Genomic DNA, 21,694 nt, shown 5'->3' on the forward strand with positions numbered 1-21,694 from the left:
TGTGTGTGTATGTTCTATACCATCTCCCCTACCCTGTCCCTGTGCAGCATCATGGAGCCTTCTGTATTGTGATCCTCGGTGTGCAGCGTCATGGAGCCTTACAATGTTGTGTGTATGATCCTGTGTGCAGCGTCATGGAACCTTACCATGTTGTATGTGATCCCACGTGCAGCATCATGGAACCTTACCCTGTTGTGTGTGTGTGATCCCGTGTGCAGTGTCATGGAACCATATCATGTTGTATGTGATCCTGTGTGCAGCATCATGGAACTGTACCATGTTGAATGTGATCCCATGTGCAGCATCATGGAACCTTAGCATGTTGTGTGTGTGATCTTTTGTGCAGCGTCATGGAGCCTTACCATATTGTGTGTGATCCTGTGTGCAGTGTCATGGAACCTTACCATGTTGCAGGTGATCCCGTGTGCAGCATCATGGAACCTTACTATGTTGTGTGTGATCCCGTGTGCAGCGCCACAGAGCCTTAACATGTTGCGTGTGATCCCATGTGCAGCATCATGGAACCGTACCACGTTGTGTGTGATCCCGTGTGCAGCGTCATGGAGCCTTACCATGTTGCATGTGATCCCATGTGCAGCGTCATGGAGCCTTACCATGTTGTGTGTGATCCCGTGTGCAGCACCCCGGAGCCTTACCATGTTGTGTGTGATCCCGTGTGCAGCGTCACGGAGCCTTACCATGTTGTGTGTGATCCCGTTTGCAGCGCCACGGAGCCTTACCGTGTTGCCTGTGATGCCGTGTGCAGTGTCATGGAACCTTAGCATGTTGTATGTGATCCTGTGTGCAGCGTCATGGAGCCTTACCATGTTGTATGTGATCCTGTGTGCAGCATCACGGAGCCTTACCATGTTGTGCGTGATCCCCTGTGTGCAGCATTCTGGAACCTTACCGTGTTATGTGTGTGTGATCCCGTGTGCAGCGTCACGGAGCCTCACCGTGTTGTGTGTGTGAGTCTGCTCTCTCTCACAGCTCCACAGTACTCCCTCACAGGTGCTCCTCCCCGTTAACTCTTCCCTTTCGCAGGGCTCCTGGCAGAGTCTGTCTGATTTTTCCTTTATGCACACCCTGTGGAGAAGACCTTTGCATATATATCTTGGCAAATAGATAAGTTCCTAGAAGTAGAATTGCTGTGTATGCTTAAAATTTTGATAAGACACTGCCAGGTTTTCCAGGAAACAGGAATGTTTTTCTAATATATTCCTCTGACAATACTTGAGAACAAGTTTGTTCTACACCTTTGCTAAGGCTGATAATTTCCAAAGATGATGTTAAAGGCACATGTCTACTTTGAAATAATTACAACCAACAGGGTAGCTTTGAGAAAGGGAATCCTGAGTCTCAGGAGCTTCATCCCTTTATCTGTGAGGACACTTTGTCCATACTTAACTGTTTAAAAAGATTCTTCTTTTCTTTTCTTTTTTTTTGAGACGGAGTTTTGCTCTTGCTACCCAGGCTGGAGTGCAATGGCGCGATCTCGGCTCACCGCAACCTCCGCCCCCTGGGATCAGGCAATTCTCCTGCCTCAGCCTCCCGAGTAGCTGGGATTACAGGCATGCGCCACCACGCCCAGCTAATTTTTTTGCATCTTTAGTAGAGACGGAGTTTCACCATGTTGACCAGGATGGTCTCGATATCCTGACCTCGTGATCTACCCGCCTTGGCCTCCCAAAGTGCTGGGATTACAGGCTTGAGCCACCGCGCCCGGCCAAGATTCTTCTTTTCTTTTTCGCCGTATAGCAGTACGTGTTTCATGGTTCCGTTAGGTTTGACGTGAGCAGCCCCCACAGTCGTGTTTCATGGTTCCGTTAGGTTTGACGTGAGCAGCCCCCACTGTCGTGTTTTATGGTTCAGTTAGGTTTGACGTGAGCAGCCCCCACTGTCGTGTTTCATGGTTCAGTTAGGTTTGACGTGAGCAGCCCCCACTGTCGTGTTTTATGGTTCAGTTAGGTTTGACGTGAGCAGCCCCCACAGTCGTGTTTCATGGTTCCGTTAGGTTTGACGTGAGCAGCCCCCACTGTCGTGTTTTATGGTTCAGTTAGGTTTGACGTGAGCAGCCCCCACTGTCGTGTTTCATGGTTCAGTTAGGTTTGACGTGAGCAGCCCCCACTGTCGTGTTTTATGGTTCAGTTAGGTTTGACGTGAGCAGCCCCCACTGTCGTGTTTCATGGTTCAGTTAGGTTTGACGTGAGCAGCCCCCACTGTCGTGTTTTATGGTTCCGTTAGGTTTGACGTGAGCAGCCCCCACTGTCGTGTTTTATGGTTCAGTTAGGTTTGACGTGAGCAGCCCCCACTGTCGTGTTTCATGGTTCCGTTAGGTTTGACGTGAGCAGCCCCCACAGTCGTGTTTCATGGTTCCGTTAGGTTTGACGTGAGCAGCCCCCACAGTCGTGTTTCATGGTTCCGTTAGGTTTGACGTGAGCAGCCCCCACAGTCGTGTTTTATGGTTCTGTTAGGTTTGACGTGAGCAGCCCCCACAGTCGTGTTTTATGGTTCTGTTAGGTTTGACGTGAGCAGCCCCCACAGTCGTGTTTTATGGTTCTGTTAGGTTTGACGTGAGCAGCCCCCACAGTCGTGTTTTATGGTTCTGTTAGGTTTGACGTGAGCAGCCCCCACAGTTAAGTCACTGAGCATTTCGGGTGCCTGCTTATTCTCTCAGGAATGTTAGAATCCAAATGCTGACAGTTGTTCCTCCGGAAGAGAGAATTTGCAGAGCGTTGTGAGGAAGTCTGATGTCCGTTTGTATGATCTGCTTGCTGTGTTAATGGAGGAAACTCCCTTTGAGACTAGTTGTAGTATGGAAGGGGTGAGTGATAAAAATAGTTTTGGAATGGAGTGGTCCTGGGGGAATATGAAGCAGCGTTTCAGGAGTGCTATGGTTAGTTTTCCACATGATTACTGCACATAATAATTTTTAAAATTCCTGTTTCTAGTTTAGAAGGCAAATGACAGTTTCTTTAGAAAAGATACACTGTAATCTTATGAAAGAAAATTATTCCAATTACATACATTGTGAGTGATTTCAGACATTAAAATTCTCGCAGCCTACTTCCCCAATAAATTCTCTCTTTGTAGGCTGTGGCCCTAAAAAGCTTAGAGAAATAATTTCTAATCTTGATGTTGTTCCATCTCTGTTCCTTAAATGCCTGAGAACTATAGTTTCTTAAGAATTTGTTAACAGCCTACTGTGTGCAGAGCTCCGAGGCCTGCCCCGATGCACACCTGCTCTCTGAGACCCAGGGGAAGGCGTGCACAGCTGCAGATACCTTGGTGTATCACAAATGTTCGCATCCATAGTGGGTTTAAAGTACTTTCCTCATCTCTAAAGTGTATGTCAAATGACATTGAGCAGGATAGTCAAGAAAGCAGGATAAGCAAAAAGTTTCCAGGATCCTCCTGCTTGTAGCAGCTTTTAAATTGTTGCTGTGTATGTCTTTCCAATCCTTCCTATTTTTATTTAAAAGAAAGACTTCTGAGATCTTCTGACTTGGTGTGTACTGACCATGGCTTGTGCTTACTCTGCCTGTCGGGATGTAAAAATTGTGACTTGCATCGGGCCTGTCATTGCAATTGATGTGATATCTTGATTGATTGATTGATTGATTGGAGACAGATTGATTGATCTGTCAACAGGCTGGAGTGCAGTGGCACGATCTCAGCTCACTGCAACTTCCATCTCCTGCATTCAAGTGATTCTTCTGCCTCAGCTTTCCAAGTAGCTGGGGTTACAGGCGCGTGCCACCGCACCATCACGCCACCACACCTGGGTAATTTTTATATTTTCAGTAGAGATGGAGTTTTGCTGTGTTGGCCAGGCTGGTCTTGAACTCCTGACCTCAGGTGATCCACCCACCTCGGTCTCCGAAAGGTGACAGCCACTGCGCCCGGCCTGGTTGTGATATCTTTGAAATGAACAAGGAATTATTTTGTCTAATTCTAAAAGTGATGCATGCAAAATTATAAAAAGAAACACATACAAAAGCAGCGAAGTACAAAGAAGAAAATAAATGTCACTTGCATCCCGCTACCTGTGGGGTCATTACTGGGTCATTACTTTCATCTGCCTTTACGATGAAACTAGCTCGCTGACCCCAAAGAAGTCCCGTCACCTTTCCGGACTTCTTTTCTCCTCGGCAAATTAAAAGGTTAGAGTAATTCGTGGGAGGGTCTCTCTCCTTCCAGGCCTGGTTTGATGACCAGTTTCCACTGAGAGTAAGGAGCCTTTGACTGAGGTCCTGAGAACCTTTGACTAGCCACGGGCACTTGTAGCCATGGAGTTTTAAGAGTTTCGTTAAGTGAGAATTCATCTGCAAAGGCTTCAGTGGAGATGGTTGACGGACGAGCTTCCTGCCTCGGGATTCGCCAGGCGGAAGGCAGAGCCCTTGGCAAGCTGTGTGCTGCTTGGGAGGCAACAGTGGTCTTTGGCTTTGCATAATTTCCCGCCGGGTAGATCAGATTTGACTGCCTTTGTCAGGACCTGTGAGAGCTTCCTGTTAGAACCATGGGTCGGTGGAGCATTTTTAAGTTTTGGAGTTTTGAGATGAATCATCTAGTGTGTACAGGCTTAAAGGCATGGGTGCTCTTTTTTATCTTCCAGTTAAGACCTTCCTCAGAATGTCAGTCTGTGTAACATGTCCAGGGGAGTTGCTTTGGCTGAGGTGGAGGCAGGGACTAGAGAGACCTGCGCACTTGGCTTTCCCCTGGGACTTTCCCCCACCAGCCCTCCTTCAGCAGCTGGAGAATCAGAATGCCTGGCAGGAGTGCTTCACCCACATCAGTGGGCAGCCTGTGTATCAGGTGCTGAGAGCGTGGTCTGCCCTGGGGTGGGTGCTGTGACCTTGCTGGTGTCACTGTATAGACAGGTGTGAGTTGAGGCTTCCTGAACAAGGTGGCATTTGAGTGGGGCTGGACAGAGGTGGTTTGATTTCCCTGGTGGAGGTGGCTGGAGGTTGGTGGTGTGGGAAGGGCTGGGACACAGTCAGTACTGGCAGAGTGGGCAGGTGTCATCTGGACACAGTGAGGTCGTCCTGCTTGGCAGACACGTGGTGTGCCGAGGGGCGCATGTGCTGAAGGGCCAGCATTCAGGTTTCTGATTTTTTCCTACCAGAAGTGTTACAGTGAGCTCATATGCAGGCAGGTATATAATACCTGTTCTCATATACTGGCATTCATTTTGTAGAATGCAGTCACAAACTGGCGTTACTGTTAAAAACTTAATTCAAGCTATTAACCTGGAGAGTCCCAGGTACTCAGAGGCTGAGGTGGGAGGATCCCTTGAGTACAGGAACTTGGGTCCAACCTGGGTGACCTAGCGAGTGAGGCCTCATGTCTCTAACAATAAAAAGAAAACCAAAAGCGATGATGGTGATCCTGGAGTCCATACTCGGTGCTCAGTGGAGAGGAGGGCTGCTGATGAGGTGGACGGTCTCGCTCCTCCCACGCGTGTGTCGCCCTTTAGCTCAGCGTGTGAGTGTGCAGGGTAGAGCGCGCTGGGAGGAGTGCCCCAGACAGTTCACACTCATTTCAGGCAAGAAAATGAGAGGAAAAAATACTCATGGCACAGTCTCCAATCTTTAACAAGAACTGTTGACCTTAATTTTCCATCTGTAACTGTGAATAAGTAAATTGTAAAACTGACTAGGTCTAGGGAAAAGGACTGGAGGGTCACAGAGAAACAGAAGTGTGGTTTGCCGAGAGGAGGGAACCGTGGGCAGTGTGGTGTCTGATTTCGAGGTTATCTCTGACATTGTTTTTGTCGTCAGTTTTAGACGAGAGGAAGGAGGTCAGGACCACATGAGGCTGTCCCGAGATGGGGCGGAGTTGCTTAGCCTGTGGGAAGCCGTGAAGATCCCGACACTTGCTGGTCTCATCTGCGCCTGGGAGGGACGGGGGACGGGGGGGGGCGGGGGACGCGGGGCGGGGGACGGGGGGCGGGGGGCGGGGGCGGGGGGAAGGTTCTGTCACTTAGCGTATTAAGGTTGAGACTGTTTTGATTATCAGCACCTATGACGACGTGATACTCCGTGTTTTTATTCCTCCCTTTAGTTCTGGACCTGCGGATAGAGTGGTTTTGATTTTGGAATGAGGTAGCCGACAGATTTTATTTTCAAGTTGGGAAGAAATAAGTCATTATTGATTGGGTTTTATCAAACCAGCCAGGGCAGCCCCACAGAGCACTGAGTGAGAAGCTTGCGGTTTTGGGGCTGGGATTGACTCAGTGGCACATTAGGGAAATAATTACCCAGTGTCTGGGCTTTTCTGGGGGTGAAGGAGTTACTCTGTTTTCTGCCTGACTGAGAATAAATTCAGCTGTCCCCATCACACAGCAAGCGTCAGGGGACGCTTCCCACAGGATGAGCAACTCAGCCCTGGCTTGGGGCGGCCTCAGTGTGGTCCCGACCTTCCTCTTGTCTAAAACTGACTACAAAACTGTCGGAGATAACCTCAAAATCAAACACCAGAATCGGCCACAGTTGCCTCATCTTGGCAAACCACGTTTCTGTTTGTCTGTGACCCTTCCAGTCCTTTTCCCTAGACCCAGCCAATTTTTAAAAATTTACTTATTTGCAGTTACAGATAGAATATGAACTAGATTCCGCTATTTCTCATTCAACCTAAAGGTGTCAGCACTGTTTACTATCTTAATGTTAAAATAATTCTGTACAGCTTTTGACGTTAAACATTTTTTTCTCTGTCACTGATTTCAGTTGTTTTGGAGAATCATGTAGTGACAGATGAAGACGAACCTGCTTTGAAACGCCAGCGACTAGAAATCAATTGCCAGGACCCCTCTATAAAGGTAAAAGTCTTACCCTGTTCTGTGATGTATAGTGCGTCGGAGATTTCTAGGGCTGCTGGAACAAATTACCAAAACAGGATGGCTTAAAAGTGGAGCCTCTCAGCTCTGGAGGCCAGAAATCCAATACCAAGATGTGGGCAGGGTTGTCTTGCTCCCTCCAAAGGTTCTAGAAGGTGGATCCTTCCTGCTTCTTCTAGCTTCAGGTGGCTGTGGGCCTCCCTGAGCTGCGGGCTCGCCCCAGCCTCTGCCTCCCTCTTCATGTGGCTGCCGCCTGTGTGTCTGTTTCCCTTTCTCTCCTCTAGAAAGGACTTGTCACTGGATGGAAGGGCCGCCCTAGTCCAGGCTGACCTCATTGACCCTTTCCCAGTGAGGCCGCATGGATGCATTCTGGGGTTAGGGTGTGGGTAAGCCGTTTTTGGGAGTCACCAGGCAGCCCACTATGGAAGAATTGTGCTGAGTCTCAGCATTTTTTCTCTTAAAGAGCACGAGGAGTAAGAATTGTTAACCCTGAGGTGCTGCCGAATGAGGCATCTGCCCACACTCCCGCAGGCCCATTTTGGATGGCAGGAGAGTGAACTTACTGTGGCCAGTGAGGAATGACTTCTGTGCCTGTCATTTGAGTCACCTAAGTTCTAAAGTTTACTGGAGGGTTCTTGGGTACTGCCCAGTGGATTGTTTTTGGATCTTTGAATTTGATTGGTTCCCTTGTCTGCAGAGTCACGGAGGTCAGTATCCGCACGTGTGGGAAGTCTGTGAGAGCAACACAGAACCACAGTCACTTTTCATGTCATTCCTCTACTTACACACGGTGTCTGTTTGGTGATATTTAATTCGTTCTGTTAACAAGGAGAAGCAGTGTAATGTGTATGAGAAACTGAAAATGCATTGACAGTCAGATGCCTGTTTCCGACCAGGATAGAACGTGGCTCTGTTAGCAAACGCTGCCTTATTCCCTAAAGAAAATGCAGTTGACGTCTTATCACAGAAGACACACTTACTACACACAGCACAGAAATATGTCAGGGGGGCCTGGAAGTGGCTGTGCCTTCATCCTTGGCCCACTGTTGAGAAGAGTTTGGGCCCCCGGTTGAATCCTGCCGTCTGCATGGAGGTGTGTGCATGGCTGTAGGTTGTTTTATTAGTATATAAGAGTGATTTTCACCCCAACCCCAGACAGTCATCTGTCATTCAGAGTTAGAATAATGTGGGTGTACTGTGTAAGGAACTCGAGAGCCACACGTTTGATACCTTCAGGCTGTTGAAGATAGTGGGGATGTCAGTGGCCATTCAGGGATTCAGCAGCGATGGGTGCTTTTCAAGACGGGCATGTTTGTCACGCCATGGACCTTGCCTTCTTTGTAGGTAAGCTGACTGAGCGTCATCATGTGGGCTTGGGGCCACCTGAGGCCGCGCCTCCTTCCCTCCCACACACAGTCCAGCACAGAGCAGTCAGTCAAGGAGGGTGAATTTCAGTTGGTTTCTTGAGCTCCTTTCTCTGTTGGCACCCTTGTGCTGAGTCTTACCAGGAGACGAAGGTGAGCTGTTGGGCGATCTGTGGATTGTCCTTCCTGCAGTGCTGTCCCTGCCACTATGCACCAGGTCTCGATGCCAGCGACTTGATGTATGGTAGCGCTGTCATCTTGATACTCTGCAGGCTCCGTTGAGAGCAGAAGAAGCGGGCCGTCAGCAGTGCAGCAGGTCAGCCGCAGTTAGTGGGAGGCCATTCCAGCTCCACTGTGGGCTGCCTCCCGTGCCCCCGTGCTGCGGGTCCCCGGCCAGCTCTCGGTGGCTGCTCTGTGATGCCCCTGCTCTCCTGAACCTACCTCCCCCTTCTTTCTGATGGTTCCACTTTGGGCCCCACATTCTAAATCATGGGCAGAAAAGGAGAGAGAAAAGGTGAAACACAAATTCTGTGCTATTTTCAGCTATTGATTCTTAAGGCAGGTAGTAGCCCTCCTGAGTGCTGAGCAGGACTGGCAGGTGTTCCCCAACCTGCCCGTCCCTAGACACGAAGGAGCGTCCTTTTGTCTGCTGGTGAGACCTGGTGGAGGGTGTCTCTTTTGCACAGTGCAGTTCCCACGTGATTAAAACGTTTCCATGTGTGTTCGTGGTGGCTCCTGGCTGGGATGGCAGCTGGGGAAATGACGTTCTTTCCTTTCTGGTTTGTGTGTTTGCTCTGTTTCTTGGGTTTGGAGTCCGGCATATCACTGCTCACTGTGGTTACGTGGAGTGAGGAATCCGGAGGAGACTCCACGGGAAAGGTCAGACGGGGAGCCCGGCTCTGCCAGCCGCTAGGTGGCATGCTTGCTGCTTGAGCCCCACAGAGCCTCTTGACCAAATCCCCGAGTCAGGGCTACTGGGGGCCAGTCACCTTCAGATTAGGCAGCCAGTGTGTTGTGACTGCGCATGGCCTGTGGCTTCTATGCTGTTTTGATGTTAGGTGTAGTCTGTTTCTGTTGCTGAGAAGGTTTGGTTAGTGGTATGTGTAAACTTACTGATTAATAATATATTAAACTACATACTTTTTTTATTATATGGGCACAACTAAAAATTGCAACTGCTCACAGAAGTAAAACACTGTTTAAGTCATCACATTTTAAACAGGAAATGTGACTCGTATGTCACATGTGAACTCGTTACTCAGCTGTTTCTGGCTCATAGCTAACAAGCTAGTTCCATCGTGGGCATCGTTCTGTCCGAATAGATAGAGTTGAAATCAGGAAAGCGCTGTTTGGTGTTTCTTGGGATTGTCTTCTCTTTTTTTTTTTTTGAGACGGAGTTTTGCTCTTGTTACCCAGGCTGGAGTGCAATGGCGTGATCTCGGCTCACCGCAACCTCCGCCTCCTGGGTTCAGGCAATTCTCCTGCTTCAGCCTCCTGAGTAGCTGGGATTATAGGCACGCGCCACCATGCCCAGCTAATTTTTGTATTTTTAGTAGAGACGGGGTTTCACCATGCTGACCAGGATGGTCTCGATCTCTGGACCTGGTGATCCACCTGCCTCGGCTTCCCAAAGTGCTGGGATTACAGGCGTGAGCCACCGCGCCCGGCGGGATTGTCTTCTCCCAGTTCAGGAGACCCTTTCTAAAGCCGGTCTTTCTCCACTTTCAGTCATTCCTGTATTCCATCAACCAGACCATCTGCTTGCGGCTGGACAGCATTGAGGCCAAGCTGCAGGCGCTGGAGGCTACGTGTAAATCCTTAGAAGAAAAGCTGGACCTGGTCACCAACAAGCAGCACAGCCCCATCCAGGTGCCCATGGTGGCCGGCTCCCCTCTCGGGGCAACGCAGACGTGCAACAAAGTTCGATGGTAAGAACAGACCCGGGTGCGGGGCCTTCGGGTCCCCTGGGGAGAAGCGCATCTTCCTCGCCCAGGCCCGCCGTGTAGGTGCAGTTGGCTGGAGATGCCAGGTGTCTGCCTCGCAGTGTCAGCAGGTTCTCAGTGAAGCTGACTGTCCTTAGACCGAACCCGAATGCCTGGCATCCTGCCAGGACCACCTCACGTTTCCTTTCCACTCACCCCAGACTGACGCGTCTTTTCTTTAGAACTTACCCACCAAATCTTAGAAGAGGTACATGTGCTGCTTTCCTTTTTCCTTCTCTACCTGGCCAGTCTTCAGGTCTGTCTTTCTTCATGTGTGGTGTTTATACATTTCACGTGAATATATCAGACTGTCCATTCAAGTCTGCAGTTTTTACTGTGCTTATTTTTAAAAAGTGGAGTCTAATCTTAGAAGCTGTGTGGTACTTCACGTGCTGTTTTAATAGAACCTTTACAGTGGGACTTGCCTGGGCGTCCGCTCATTCAAGGCTCGTGTCACTCTGGCTGGCAGCTTGCGCCGAAGCTCGGGCACTGGTGTCGCTAGCCTTCCCCACACCTGGCTAGAAGGAAGTCCTGCCTAAGGCAGTGGACACGGCATGGCTTTGTGCCTGATGAGGGGCCATTTGACTAAGAGCTGCTCTCTTCAGGTTCCCTGGCCCAGCCGCAACCCTCTGCCCGGTGTGTCTACGAGGAGAGAGCACGGTGGGATGGTGGGTGGGGGCGTCGGGGGACATGTGGACGCTGAGGAATGGGAGCCACAGCAAGCCTGGAAGGACTGTGTGTGCTGGTGGCTGGTGCTGGGTTAGGGGCTTTGTAGACCTCCCCGGGGAGTGTGGGGAGGGAGAGCAGGGGCTCCTGGGCTGGCTGGGTTTGGGATGTTCATGAATATACCCTAGTACTGAGGTGGCAGCTTGTCCTGGCTTGTCTGGGGGCAGCTCCAGATGATGGCTGCCATGCTGGCTAAAGCAGTGGTGCCTCTTTGAACTCTTAGGCATGCTGGGGGTTTTGGAAATGCTACCTGGCCCTCCTCCGAGCTCCGCTGCTAGTGGTGGAATTGGCATTTCAGTTCGCAGGCGGGAGGTGGGGATCGTATTCCTCTGAGATGGAGCCATTACCCTGTGCAATGATGTCACCCACGTGTGTCCTCCCAGCAGGTGTGTGTCGACTGTGTCCTCTGTGCAGGGATCTAGTGATGGAGTTGGCATCTCAGCAGGCGGGGGGGGATCGTCTGTGTTCCTCTGAGATGGGGCCTACCCTGCGCAATGATGTCACCCACGTGTGTCCTCCCAGCAGGTGTGTGTCAACCGTGTCCTCTGCAGGGATGCTGTGGGGCTCTCAGGTCAGGTGTGCAAAGCTGTCAGACCCAATGCCTTTTTTTTTAGGGTAGTTTTTTGGTAATGTCCTCTTACTCTAAAATGTAGTGTTTAGAAAATATCATTTATGTCTCAAAAAAAAACTGAAAATATAACTTATAACTTAATAGACTGCCCCAGCTATAGAGGATAAATGTGGTAGTAGTGTGTAATAATGGTGCTGGTTGGCTGTGAAAAAGCCGGACGTCCCATCTGGTGTGTCGCATCCTGCTGATGGGGAGGGGCGGTCCCCGCAGACTGACCTGTGTGACTCTGTGGGTTCAGACCCCAGCTGGTGATGGAATATTACAGAATGGCGAGCAGTTCCTAGTGAAGTTTCAAGTAAAGCAAAGTATAATTTTTTCTTGACTTACGTAATAGTTGAATTTGTGGAAAATTCAAGTCATGGTAAAACCATGCAAAAATGTTTCGTGTGTAAATGTTGAATAGAGTACGATTCTGGGATCAGAGAGTTAGAAGCATGTTTTCCACCCATGAAGTTCTGGTTCATCCTAAATTTTGTGTGTGAAGAGTTTTTGTTGGGCAAGACGGTCTTACTCACTGAGGGATGCAACCTCCCTCACCTCCGCCGGCCAAATTCCAGTACTCTCTTAATCCTGACCACGGAATATGCCCCCCGGGGTCTCACAGCACCCCTGGGTACCTGCCATTGAGAACCATTGTTCTAAGGAACCACACCAAAGAAGGAGCCTCTCCTGCCCACAGGGCCTCGCCTGCTTGGAGGACGGCAGCCCCATCACTTATCAGGCTGTGCTAGTGTTGGACAAGTCATTGTCAACACTTGGGAAAAGTGTGGACAGAATCCATCATTAGATTCCACCACTTGTGATGTCTGCGGGGAGAGAAGTTCCTGTGGACGATGAAGAATCCAGAGGTTTCCATCATGGCTTCGCCTCGAGGGTGCCTTGTTTGGATTCCATGTGCCCAGGGTGGAGCTTGGGCCTCTGGCTGTCACAGTAGCCCTGGCGGACGCTGTGGGGTGACCTTGGCCAAGTCTTGCACTCATTTCCATCAGAGATTCTAGTTTTCTCGTCTTTAAAACGAAGATGAGAGGAAGAGGACCTGGAGCTGCTCTGGGGCTGCTTCGGCCCAGGTCCCCCTGCTGTCTCAGGGTAACAGTGTCTGTGCCCAGGAAGACAGATGCTGGGCTGCCCGGGGACAGGGCGGCGCCACTTAGGCTGAGCTTGTCACTCCTGACTGCAGCGCCATGTTCCTTTGATTTTGGGTTGTCTGGTGATACAGCTGCTTGCCTGGGCAGAGGCGTTTCCAAGCTGCAGGGAGTCACACTAATCCTGCTGTCTTCAGCGATGGCAGGACCGCTGGGATGGTGTTGTGAGTGCATGGTCAGAAATCTCCCATGCTTCCCTCTCTTGGGGGCAGTGTTATTCACAGACCTGCCGGGGTTGTTTCTCTGCCCGTCAGCGAGCGGTGAATGAGCAGGAAAATCGTCTCATAGTGATCAGGTGCACAGTCCAGCTAACCCGGATGTGTGACACCTTTGGGTTGGAACGAATTGTATTGGCAAGGCAAAATCAACTATTGTAGAATATATTTAGCATATATCACCTGGGCTTTATTAATATTGCTAATAAAACCATTATTTGTAAAAATTAAGATTAATAGAATTGTTCTTCCATTTTCTTACAGTTTTAAATAGGATAAAAATATATTTTATTTAAAATACTATTGAAAATATATCCTATTTAAAACAACAAGAAAGTGGAGGAATGATTTCCTTTTTTTTTTGGACACAGAGTCTTGCTCTGTCGCCAGGCGCCAGGCTGGAGTGCAGTGGTGCAATCTCGACTCACTGCAACCTCTGCCTCCGAGGTTCAAGCAGTTCTCCTGCCTCAGCCTCCCAAGTAGCTGCGACTACAGGCGCACGCCACCACACCCAGCTCATTTTTGTATTTTTTAGTACAGATGGGGTTTGATCATGTTGGCCAGGATGGTCTCAATTTCTTGACCTCATGATCCTCCTGCCTCGGCCTCCCAAAGTGCTGGAATTTTTTTTTTTTTTTTTTAATTGAGACTCTGCTCTGTCACCCAGGCTGGAGTGCAGTGGTGAGATCTTGGCTCACTGCAACCTCTGCTTCCCAGGCTCAATTGATTCCCTTCTGCCTCAGCCTCCTGAATAGCTGGGATTACAGGTGTGCAGCATGATACCCGGCTAATTTTTATAATTTTAGAAGAGACGGGGTTTTGCCATATTGGCAAGTCTGGTCTTGAACTCCTGACCTTAGGCGATCTGCCCGCCTTGGCCTCCCAAAATGCTGGGATTACAGGCGTGAGCCACTGCGCCTGGTGGAATGATTTCCTTTCATAGGAAACTTTTAAATAGAGTATTTTTGAATGACTTTCGAAGGAGGCCAGGTGGCTCATGCCTGTAATTCCAGCACTTTGGAAGGCCGAGGTGGAAGGATCGCCAGAACTCAGGAATTCCAGACCAGCGTGGGCAACATAGCGAGACCTCCATATCTACAAAATATAAAAAAATTAGCTGGGCACAGTGGCACCTGTCTGCAATCCCTTAGGAGGCCGAAGTGGGAGGATTGCTTGAACCTGGGAGGGCGAGACTGCAGTGAGTCATGACTGCGCCACTGCATTCCAGGCTGATCGAGACACTAACTCAAAAAAAAAAAAAAGGTATTGTTAAGTCTGGCATTTCTTCCCACATAAGTTCTTTTCAGAAGTCTCACTCTATCATCCAGGCTGGAGTGTAGTGGCGCAATCTCGGCTCACTGCAACCTCTGCCTCCCGGTTCAAGTGATTCTCTCACCTCAGCCTCCCTAGTTGCTGGAACTGTAGGCTAATTTTTGTATTTTTTGATGGAGGTGGGCTTTGCCATGCTGGCCAGGTATCTTTCCATATAAATTCTGAAAATTAGAAATAAAAATTGCCAACAGTTGAAAGCTGTTGACAGAAAAGTGTAGGGAAGAAACAGTGGAGAAGAACTTAACCCCAGTCCGTTAATGAAAAGCGGTGTGTTTAGATGAGAATGTTACTAATTTGTATACACGTATGAGTGTTGTTTGAGAATTGTGTATCTAAAATGTGGGCAGTGGAACGTGGAGAAGGAAAAGTCTCCGAACAAACTTAAAAAGTGGTTAGCATTCCACATAGTAAGATGCTTCTATGAATTCTTGACTTCGGGCCTCAGATATTTGGGACGAACAGAAGTATGTAAGTCACAGATTGTGTCACATCCCAATCCGGTGCTGTTCAAATAGCCCGATGTTCCCGGGGCTCACTCCTTGCTGGACGGGATTAGCTGGGAAGTCCGAGTGTGATCTTACAGCACAGATGCAGACACCTTAAGGGACTCCGAGTCGTAATGAGGCCCCTGGAGAGAGGGCAAGAAGCTGCCCGCTGTGGTGTCACTTGCCCTTCTGTTTAGAGTGGCCATGTCTGCTCAGAGCCAGCCCAGTCTTCAAGGGCGGGCACAGCAAATAACTTCAAGAAAAAAGAAAAGAAAAAGAAATACAGCCCTTTTTATTTGAAGGTAAAGTTGAATCATTGTAATAAAAATGTGAGTCACCTGGATGGGCTTCATCCAACAGTCGTCATCGACTTGGGGACAAGAAAAATGGTCTTTTACCTTTTTTTTTATTTAAAAAAATTTTTTTAGAGATGGGGTCTCGGTATGTTGCCCAGGATGGAGTGCAGTGGCTACTCACAGGTGCGATCCCACTACTGATCAGCACGGGAATTTTGACCTGCTCTGTTTCTGACCTGGGCGGGTTCACCCCTCCTTAGGCAACCTGATGGTGCCCCACTCCCGGGAGGTCACCATATTGATGCCAAACTTAGTGTGGACACCCGATCGGCATAGTACACTACAGCCCAGAACTCCTGGGATCGAGCGATCCTCCCACCTCCGCCTCCTGAGTAGCTGGGACTACAGGCACGTGCCACCGTGCCCGGCTTTTTTTTCTTTTAACTTTTTTTTAGATAGGTACTTATTTTCTTCCTGCAGGTGTGCCATCGGTTTGGATCTTGCTCCATTGTAATTTTGGTGTAGCAACCTGAGGTTTTAACTTTAAAGATGTATGTTCAGTGGGCCCATCCTTTGAATGCTAGTGTGGACAGTGCGGTCCACGTGGCCTGCAGGGATCAAGGGCATGCGCAGGTATGTTTTTACAGGTCAGTGCGAACAGCCTTTTGTTGTACTTCGACGCTGGACGGACAGCAGTGTCAGTAGGATGTGGCTGAGCATGATGTGTTGCCCGTCACAGGATGCCAGCCCGCATGGCTGTGCATCTCCAGGACACGGGATGGGCAGCAGGGATCTGTTTGCCCAGCACACCTGTGGAGTCGGCAGCTCAGACCACAGCTCAGAGCCCAGGGTTTTTGGCTTTGTTTTCTGAACATATTGACTGACTAGAAAAATTATTATTATTTTTTTTTTTTTTGAGACAGAGTTCGCTCTTGTTACCCAGGCTGGAGTGCAATGGCGCAATTTCGGCTCACCACAACCTCCGCCTCCTGGGCTCCGGCAATTCTCCTGCCTCAGCCTCTTGAGTAGCTGGGATTACAGGCACGTGCCACCATGCCCAGCTAATTTTTTGTATTTTTAGTAGAGACGGGGTTTCACCATGTTGACCTGGATGGTCTCGATCTCTTGACCTCGTGATCCACCCGCCTCGGCCTCCCAAAGTGCTGGGATTACAGGCGTGAGCCACTGCGCCCGGCCCGAAAAATTATTTTTAAAAATAAAAACAAACTAGCCGGGCCCGGTGGCTCTCACCTGTAATCCCAGCACTTTGGGAGGCCAAGGCAGGCAGATTGCCTGAGCTGAGGAGTTCGAGACCAGCCTGGGCAACATGGTGAAACCCCCATCTCTACTAAAATACAAAAAATTAGCCGGGGGTGGTGGTGTGTGCCTGTAGTCCCAGCTACTCGGGAGGCTGAGGTAGGAGAACTGCAAGAACCCAGGAGGTGGAGATTGTGGTGAGCCGAGATTGCTCCACTGCACTCCAGCCTGGGTGACAGAGCGAGACTCCGTCTCAATAAATAAATAAATAAAAATAAATAAAAACTAATTTTAGTTTATTTCAATTGAAAAAAGATTTTTTAAATCTGTTTTTTAAAGTCATAGATTTTTATCTTTAAAAACATTAAACAATTAAAAAGATCTAGCATGTTTCTATTACAATTATAAACCATAGGCTTCTGTATAATAATAGTTCTTGGAATTTTTAAAAAGTGTGATTTCTTTCTTTCTTTTTTTTTTCTTGGGACGGAGTTTCGCTCTTGTTGCCCAGGCTGGAGTGCAATGGTGTGAACTTGGCTCATTGCAACCTCTGCCTCCCGGGTTCAAGCGATCCTCTTGCCTCAACCTACCGAGTAGCTGGGATTACAGGCACGCACCACCACACTCAGATAATTTTGTATTTTTAATAGAGACCGGGTTTCTCTGTGTTGGTCAGGCTGGTCTCGATCTCCCCCCCCGACCTCAGGTGATCCACCCACCTTGGCATCCCAAAATGCTGGGATTACAGGTGTAAGCCACTGTGTCTGGCAAAAAGTGTGATTTCTTTTAAAGTGTGTCTTTAGACATGTGTCACGTAAGACTTAATGAAAAGGAAATTTTTCTTTTCCTCAGAACTGCTATTGACTCGTGGAGAATTGAAATATTTGATTAAGGACTGGTTTTAATTCCCTCTAGTATGCTGGCTGCAGGTTCTCTGTTTTATTTCCTAGAGGGTCTTTTATTTTAAATATTGATAGATATTCCTGGAAGGGCTGTTGTGGTGTTATGTAGGGGTAGGCCTCATTTTGAGCATCCCTATTCTGGCATGTGAGCACAAGAGGTCTTGGCCAGGGTGAACCAGTGTTTTCAGTTTTGGGTCATTGGCATTCTCAGTCAAAATTAGAGCTTTCATAGGCTTTACAGTGTGACAGATTTAAGGGAGAGCTGCTTGAATTGTGAAAAAATGATTTGGTTTCAGCTAAGATGGTTTTGTTTAATTCTTTTCTTATTTAATAATGAATTTTGGTTGCTTTCATTTAATTTTGTGCATGTGTGATTTCTCTTCCTAACTGGTCTATATGACCTTGCACAGCTGCATTCTGTTGGTGACCTAATTGTGATACTCTGTACATGCTAGGGCTGAGGACTTGCCAAAGAAAACATACAGTCTACATACATGCAACTTAGGGAATTGTTCATATAACCATATGGTTCAGAGATACAATCTTAACCAAACTAATGTTAAACATAAATTTAAGTGTTTTAATGATTATGTACATTCTGATAATTTGGAGAACTTCTCTAGTTTTAGAATAAACCATAACTCATTGATTGGGATTGTGTTGAATCTGTAGATTGGTTTGAGGGAATTGCCAACTTAACAGTATTGAATATTCTGATCCATGAACATGGTATGTCTCATGCAGGAGTTCAGTTTCTCTTAAAAGGGTTGCGTGGTTTTCAGTGTTCAGCTCCTGCGCATATTTTGTTAAATTAATCTCTGAGTACTTGATACCTAACAGATGCTCCCATAAATATACTGTATTTTAAATTTCAATATCCATTTATTCATTGGAAGGATGTAGCAGTACAACATATTTTTCTTTACTGCCCTTTATCCTGTGTCGTTTCTAAATGAAATTGTTGTAGATTTTCTGTAGGATTTTAAAAAGTATATGTGATTATGTTACCTTTAAATGGAGTTTTCCTTCTTCCTGTAGAGTTTCTGTAGCTTCTCGTACTTTACTGTGCTGGCCATGACCTTTATTTCAGTATATGTACTTCTATTTAAAAGTATTTCTGCCTTATTCCTGATCTTCAAGTGAAAACATCCGGCCTTTCACCATTAACTATGATGTTTCTAGTGTATTTTTCCTAGATGCTCTTCATCAGGTGGAAGAAGTTTCCTTTATTCTTTGTTTCTTGGGAGTTTTTCACACGAATGAATGGACATTGAGTTATCACATACTTTTTATGTATCCACCCGAGATGAGTGTTTGGTGTTCCTTCTTGATTCTTTTGTTAAAGTGAATTACCCGGATTTTGAATGCCAGCCGAACCTTGCATTTCTGTTACGATAAACCTGACTTGATCTAGGTGTATTACGGTTTAGATATATTAACTGATCAGTTTCCTAATATTTAATTAAGACTTTTTGCGTCTGTGTCTGTGGGACATGTTAGCCTGTAGTTTTTTTTTTGGCCATGTCTTTGTTTTGTTTTGTTTGCGTCTGTGTCTGTGGGACATGTTAGCCTGTAGGTTTTTTTTGGCCATGTCTTTGTTTTGTTTTGTTTGCGTCTGTGTCTGTGGGACATGTTAGCCTGTAGTTTTTTTTTTGGCCATGTCTTTGTTTTGTTTTGTTTGCGTCTGTGTCTGTGGGACATGTTAGCCTGTAGGTTTTTTTTGGCCATGTCTTTGTTTTGTTTTGTTTGCGTCTGTGTCTGTGGGACATGTTAGCCTGTAGTTTTTTTTGGCCATGTCTTTGCTTTGTTTGTTTGCTGACCTCAGAAATGGAGCTGGGAAGCTGCCCCTCATTGTCTGCTTTCTTAAAACGTTTCTGTGACTTTAGTTTTCTTTCTTTTAAAAAGTTTGATAGAATTTGCCAGTGAAGCCTAGATTTTTAATCATGAATTCAATTATTTTAATAAATACAGAACTTTGATAACTAGAATTTCTTGAGTTAGTGTTAATTTGTGTCTCTGAAGATTGTTTTCCTTGCCTCCAAATTCTAGAATTTATCGGCACACTGCTCCTTGTGGGACCCTCTGTGTGTTTTACACGTCTGTGGGTCCGCGGCTGCTCCATTGCCAAGCCTCCCTGGGCTCCTTCGATCTGTGACTGTTTCTCATGCTTCCTTGTTTTTGGCGACTTTTTGAGGTATTTTGTAGGATGTACCTCTGTTGGGATTTGCCTCCTGATGAGACCGGGGTCACGGGTTTTGGGGAGGAAGGCCACAGAGGTGAAGCCCTTCTCGTCACATCCTGTCCAGGCCAGCACCGTCAGCAGGACTCAGGCCTTGATGCCGACGCGGGTCACCTGGCTGAGGCTGTTCAGTGTTTTCCACTGTCAGGCCACGCTCTTCCCCCTTGCATCCTGCACTTTTGGAAGGAAGCTGCTGTGCCCGTCGTCCGCCCCGGTGAGGAGTAGGGAGCTGTGTGCTGCCTCCTCGGGGGATGGGGGGAGCGGCGGAGCGTCTCGGACACTTTGGTTAGTCTGCCTGGGAGGCTTGTCTCTTCTTTCGCATTTACGGATTTAGTCACTCATCTGTTTACATCAGCACATGCTCATGGAGATTTATTTTACACTTTGGGTTAGAATCCAGTACTGCTTCATTCTGGGGCTCACATCCTTCCAGCTTTGGCCATCGGCAGCTTGTTAGTTGGCTCCTGTGCCCCTTGACATTCCCTCCATTCCCTCTTCATTGTAGGTGTTTTCTTGTTAGTGTTTTGTTTTTTTCTTTCGAGACGGAGTTTTGCTCTGTTGCCCAGGATGGAGTGCAGTGGTGGGATCTCTTCTCGCTGCAGCCTTCACCTCCTGGATTCAAGCAGTTCTCCTGTCTGAGCCTCCCAAGTAGCTGGGATTACAGGCTGTGCCACCACACCTGGCTAATTTTGTATTTTTATTAGAGACGGGGTTTCCCCATGTTGCTCAGGCTGGTCTCGAACTCCTGACCTTGTAATCTGCCTGTCGTGGCCTCCCAAAGTGCTGGGATTACAGATGTGAGCCACTGCGCTTGGCCTGAAGCTCTTTTACTTGCATGGTGCTATCAAATGCTTCTCCAGGCTCATTGTGCATGCCTTTCCCAGCCTAGAATCAGCCCTTTCTGCTTGCATTGAACAATGAGGTTAGAGATGAGGATGCCCTGGCAGAGACTAGGATGTGGTGCCCCAAGACCAGGAGGCGGTGCGCGGTGGTGTGCCTCGAGCGTGCGAAGAGCCTGGCGTTAGAAACCAGGAGGCGGTGCGCGGTGTCCTCCGAGCGTGGGAAGAGCCTGGCTTTAGAGACCGGGAGGCGGTGCGCGGTGTCCTCTGAGCGTGGGAAGAGCCTGGCGTTAGAGACCAGGAGGCGGTGCGCGGTGTCCTCCGAGCGTGGGAAGAGCCTGGCGTTAGAGACCGGGAGGCGGTGCGCGGTGTCCTCCGAGCGTGGGAAGAGCCTGGCGTTAGAGACCGGGAGGCGGTGCGCGGTGGTGTGCCTCGAGCGTGCGAAGAGCCTGGCGTTAGAAACCAGGAGGCGGTGCGCGGTGTCCTCCGAGCGTGGGAAGAGCCTGGCTTTAGAGACCGGGAGGCGGTGCGCGGTGTCCTCCGAGCGTGGGAAGAGCCTGGCGTTAGAGACCGGGAGGCGGTGCGCGGTGTCCTCCGAGCGTGGGAAGAGCCTGGCGTTAGAGACCGGGAGGCGGTGCGCGGTGTCCTCCGAGCGTGGGAAGAGCCTGGCTTTAGAGACCGGGAGGCAGTGAGCGGAGGTCCCTGGTGTTAGAGACCAGAATGTCGTGCGTGGCAGTGCGCGGTGTCCTGCGAGCCTGCGAAGGGCCCTGGGCAGCTTTTCACTTGAACACGCTGCCTTCCTGTGCTGCTGCAGGTGTTGACTTCCATGGAGTCATTCGCCATGCTGCCTCCCTCTCTCCCTAGTAGTCGTTTCTGTAGCTTCTAGGAAAGAGGGAGAAACACAGATGTTCTCTACCTCCTCGCCCTTCTGATTTGGGACGGTTGGGGGAGGTCCCAGATCTCTGTCCACGCACAAGCATGCGTGGGGAGAGCAGCCTGAGGAGTTACATCTGCAGCCTCTCAAAGCCAATTGCCAGAGGCTAGACGCCTTTCTTCAGCAATGAGTTTTGAAAGTTTGCTGCATTAGGTTAGTCCCATTTCACTGGCACAGTGGTTATTTGTGGGGCTGCTTTTATATTCTATTTTGCTCATTTCATTAGATATTAGGAAGAAAATTTTAATGCTGATTTATTTTTATCCCTGAGAAGTTTTGGTTAGATCATGTTTTTATGACTTTTTAATCTTTAGCGTGGTGCAATGGCTTAGGCCTGTAATCCCAGCAACTCGGGAGGCTGAGGTGGGAGGATCACTTGAGACCAAGAATTTGAGACCAGCCTGGGCAACATAGTGAGACCCCGTCTATAACAATAAAATCAAATACCCTTTTAACCTGCAAGCAATAGAAATATGCTTTCAGTAAATGTTTGATTAGTCTGCATGCTGACTGTA

General features: G+C 48.5%; 1 protein-coding gene across 31 annotated transcripts in view; it reads left to right on the top strand.

Moving 5' to 3' along the window:
* The window catches only part of BANP (BTG3 associated nuclear protein), a 156,490-nt gene that overhangs the window by 25,467 nt on the left and 109,329 nt on the right, over positions 1-21,694 (top strand). For all 31 annotated transcript variants that reach the window (XM_078357957.1, XM_035282155.3, XM_078357950.1 and 28 more), the window contains 2 exons: positions 6,726-6,817; positions 9,928-10,127. In XM_078357957.1, the coding sequence (XP_078214083.1) occupies positions 6,726-6,817; positions 9,928-10,127 (292 nt within the window). The remainder of the gene's footprint in view (positions 1-6,725; positions 6,818-9,927; positions 10,128-21,694) is intronic.

Source organism: Callithrix jacchus, chromosome 20 (assembly GCF_049354715.1).
Source record: "Callithrix jacchus isolate 240 chromosome 20, calJac240_pri, whole genome shotgun sequence".
NCBI classification, from domain to species: domain Eukaryota; kingdom Metazoa; phylum Chordata; class Mammalia; order Primates; family Cebidae; genus Callithrix; species Callithrix jacchus.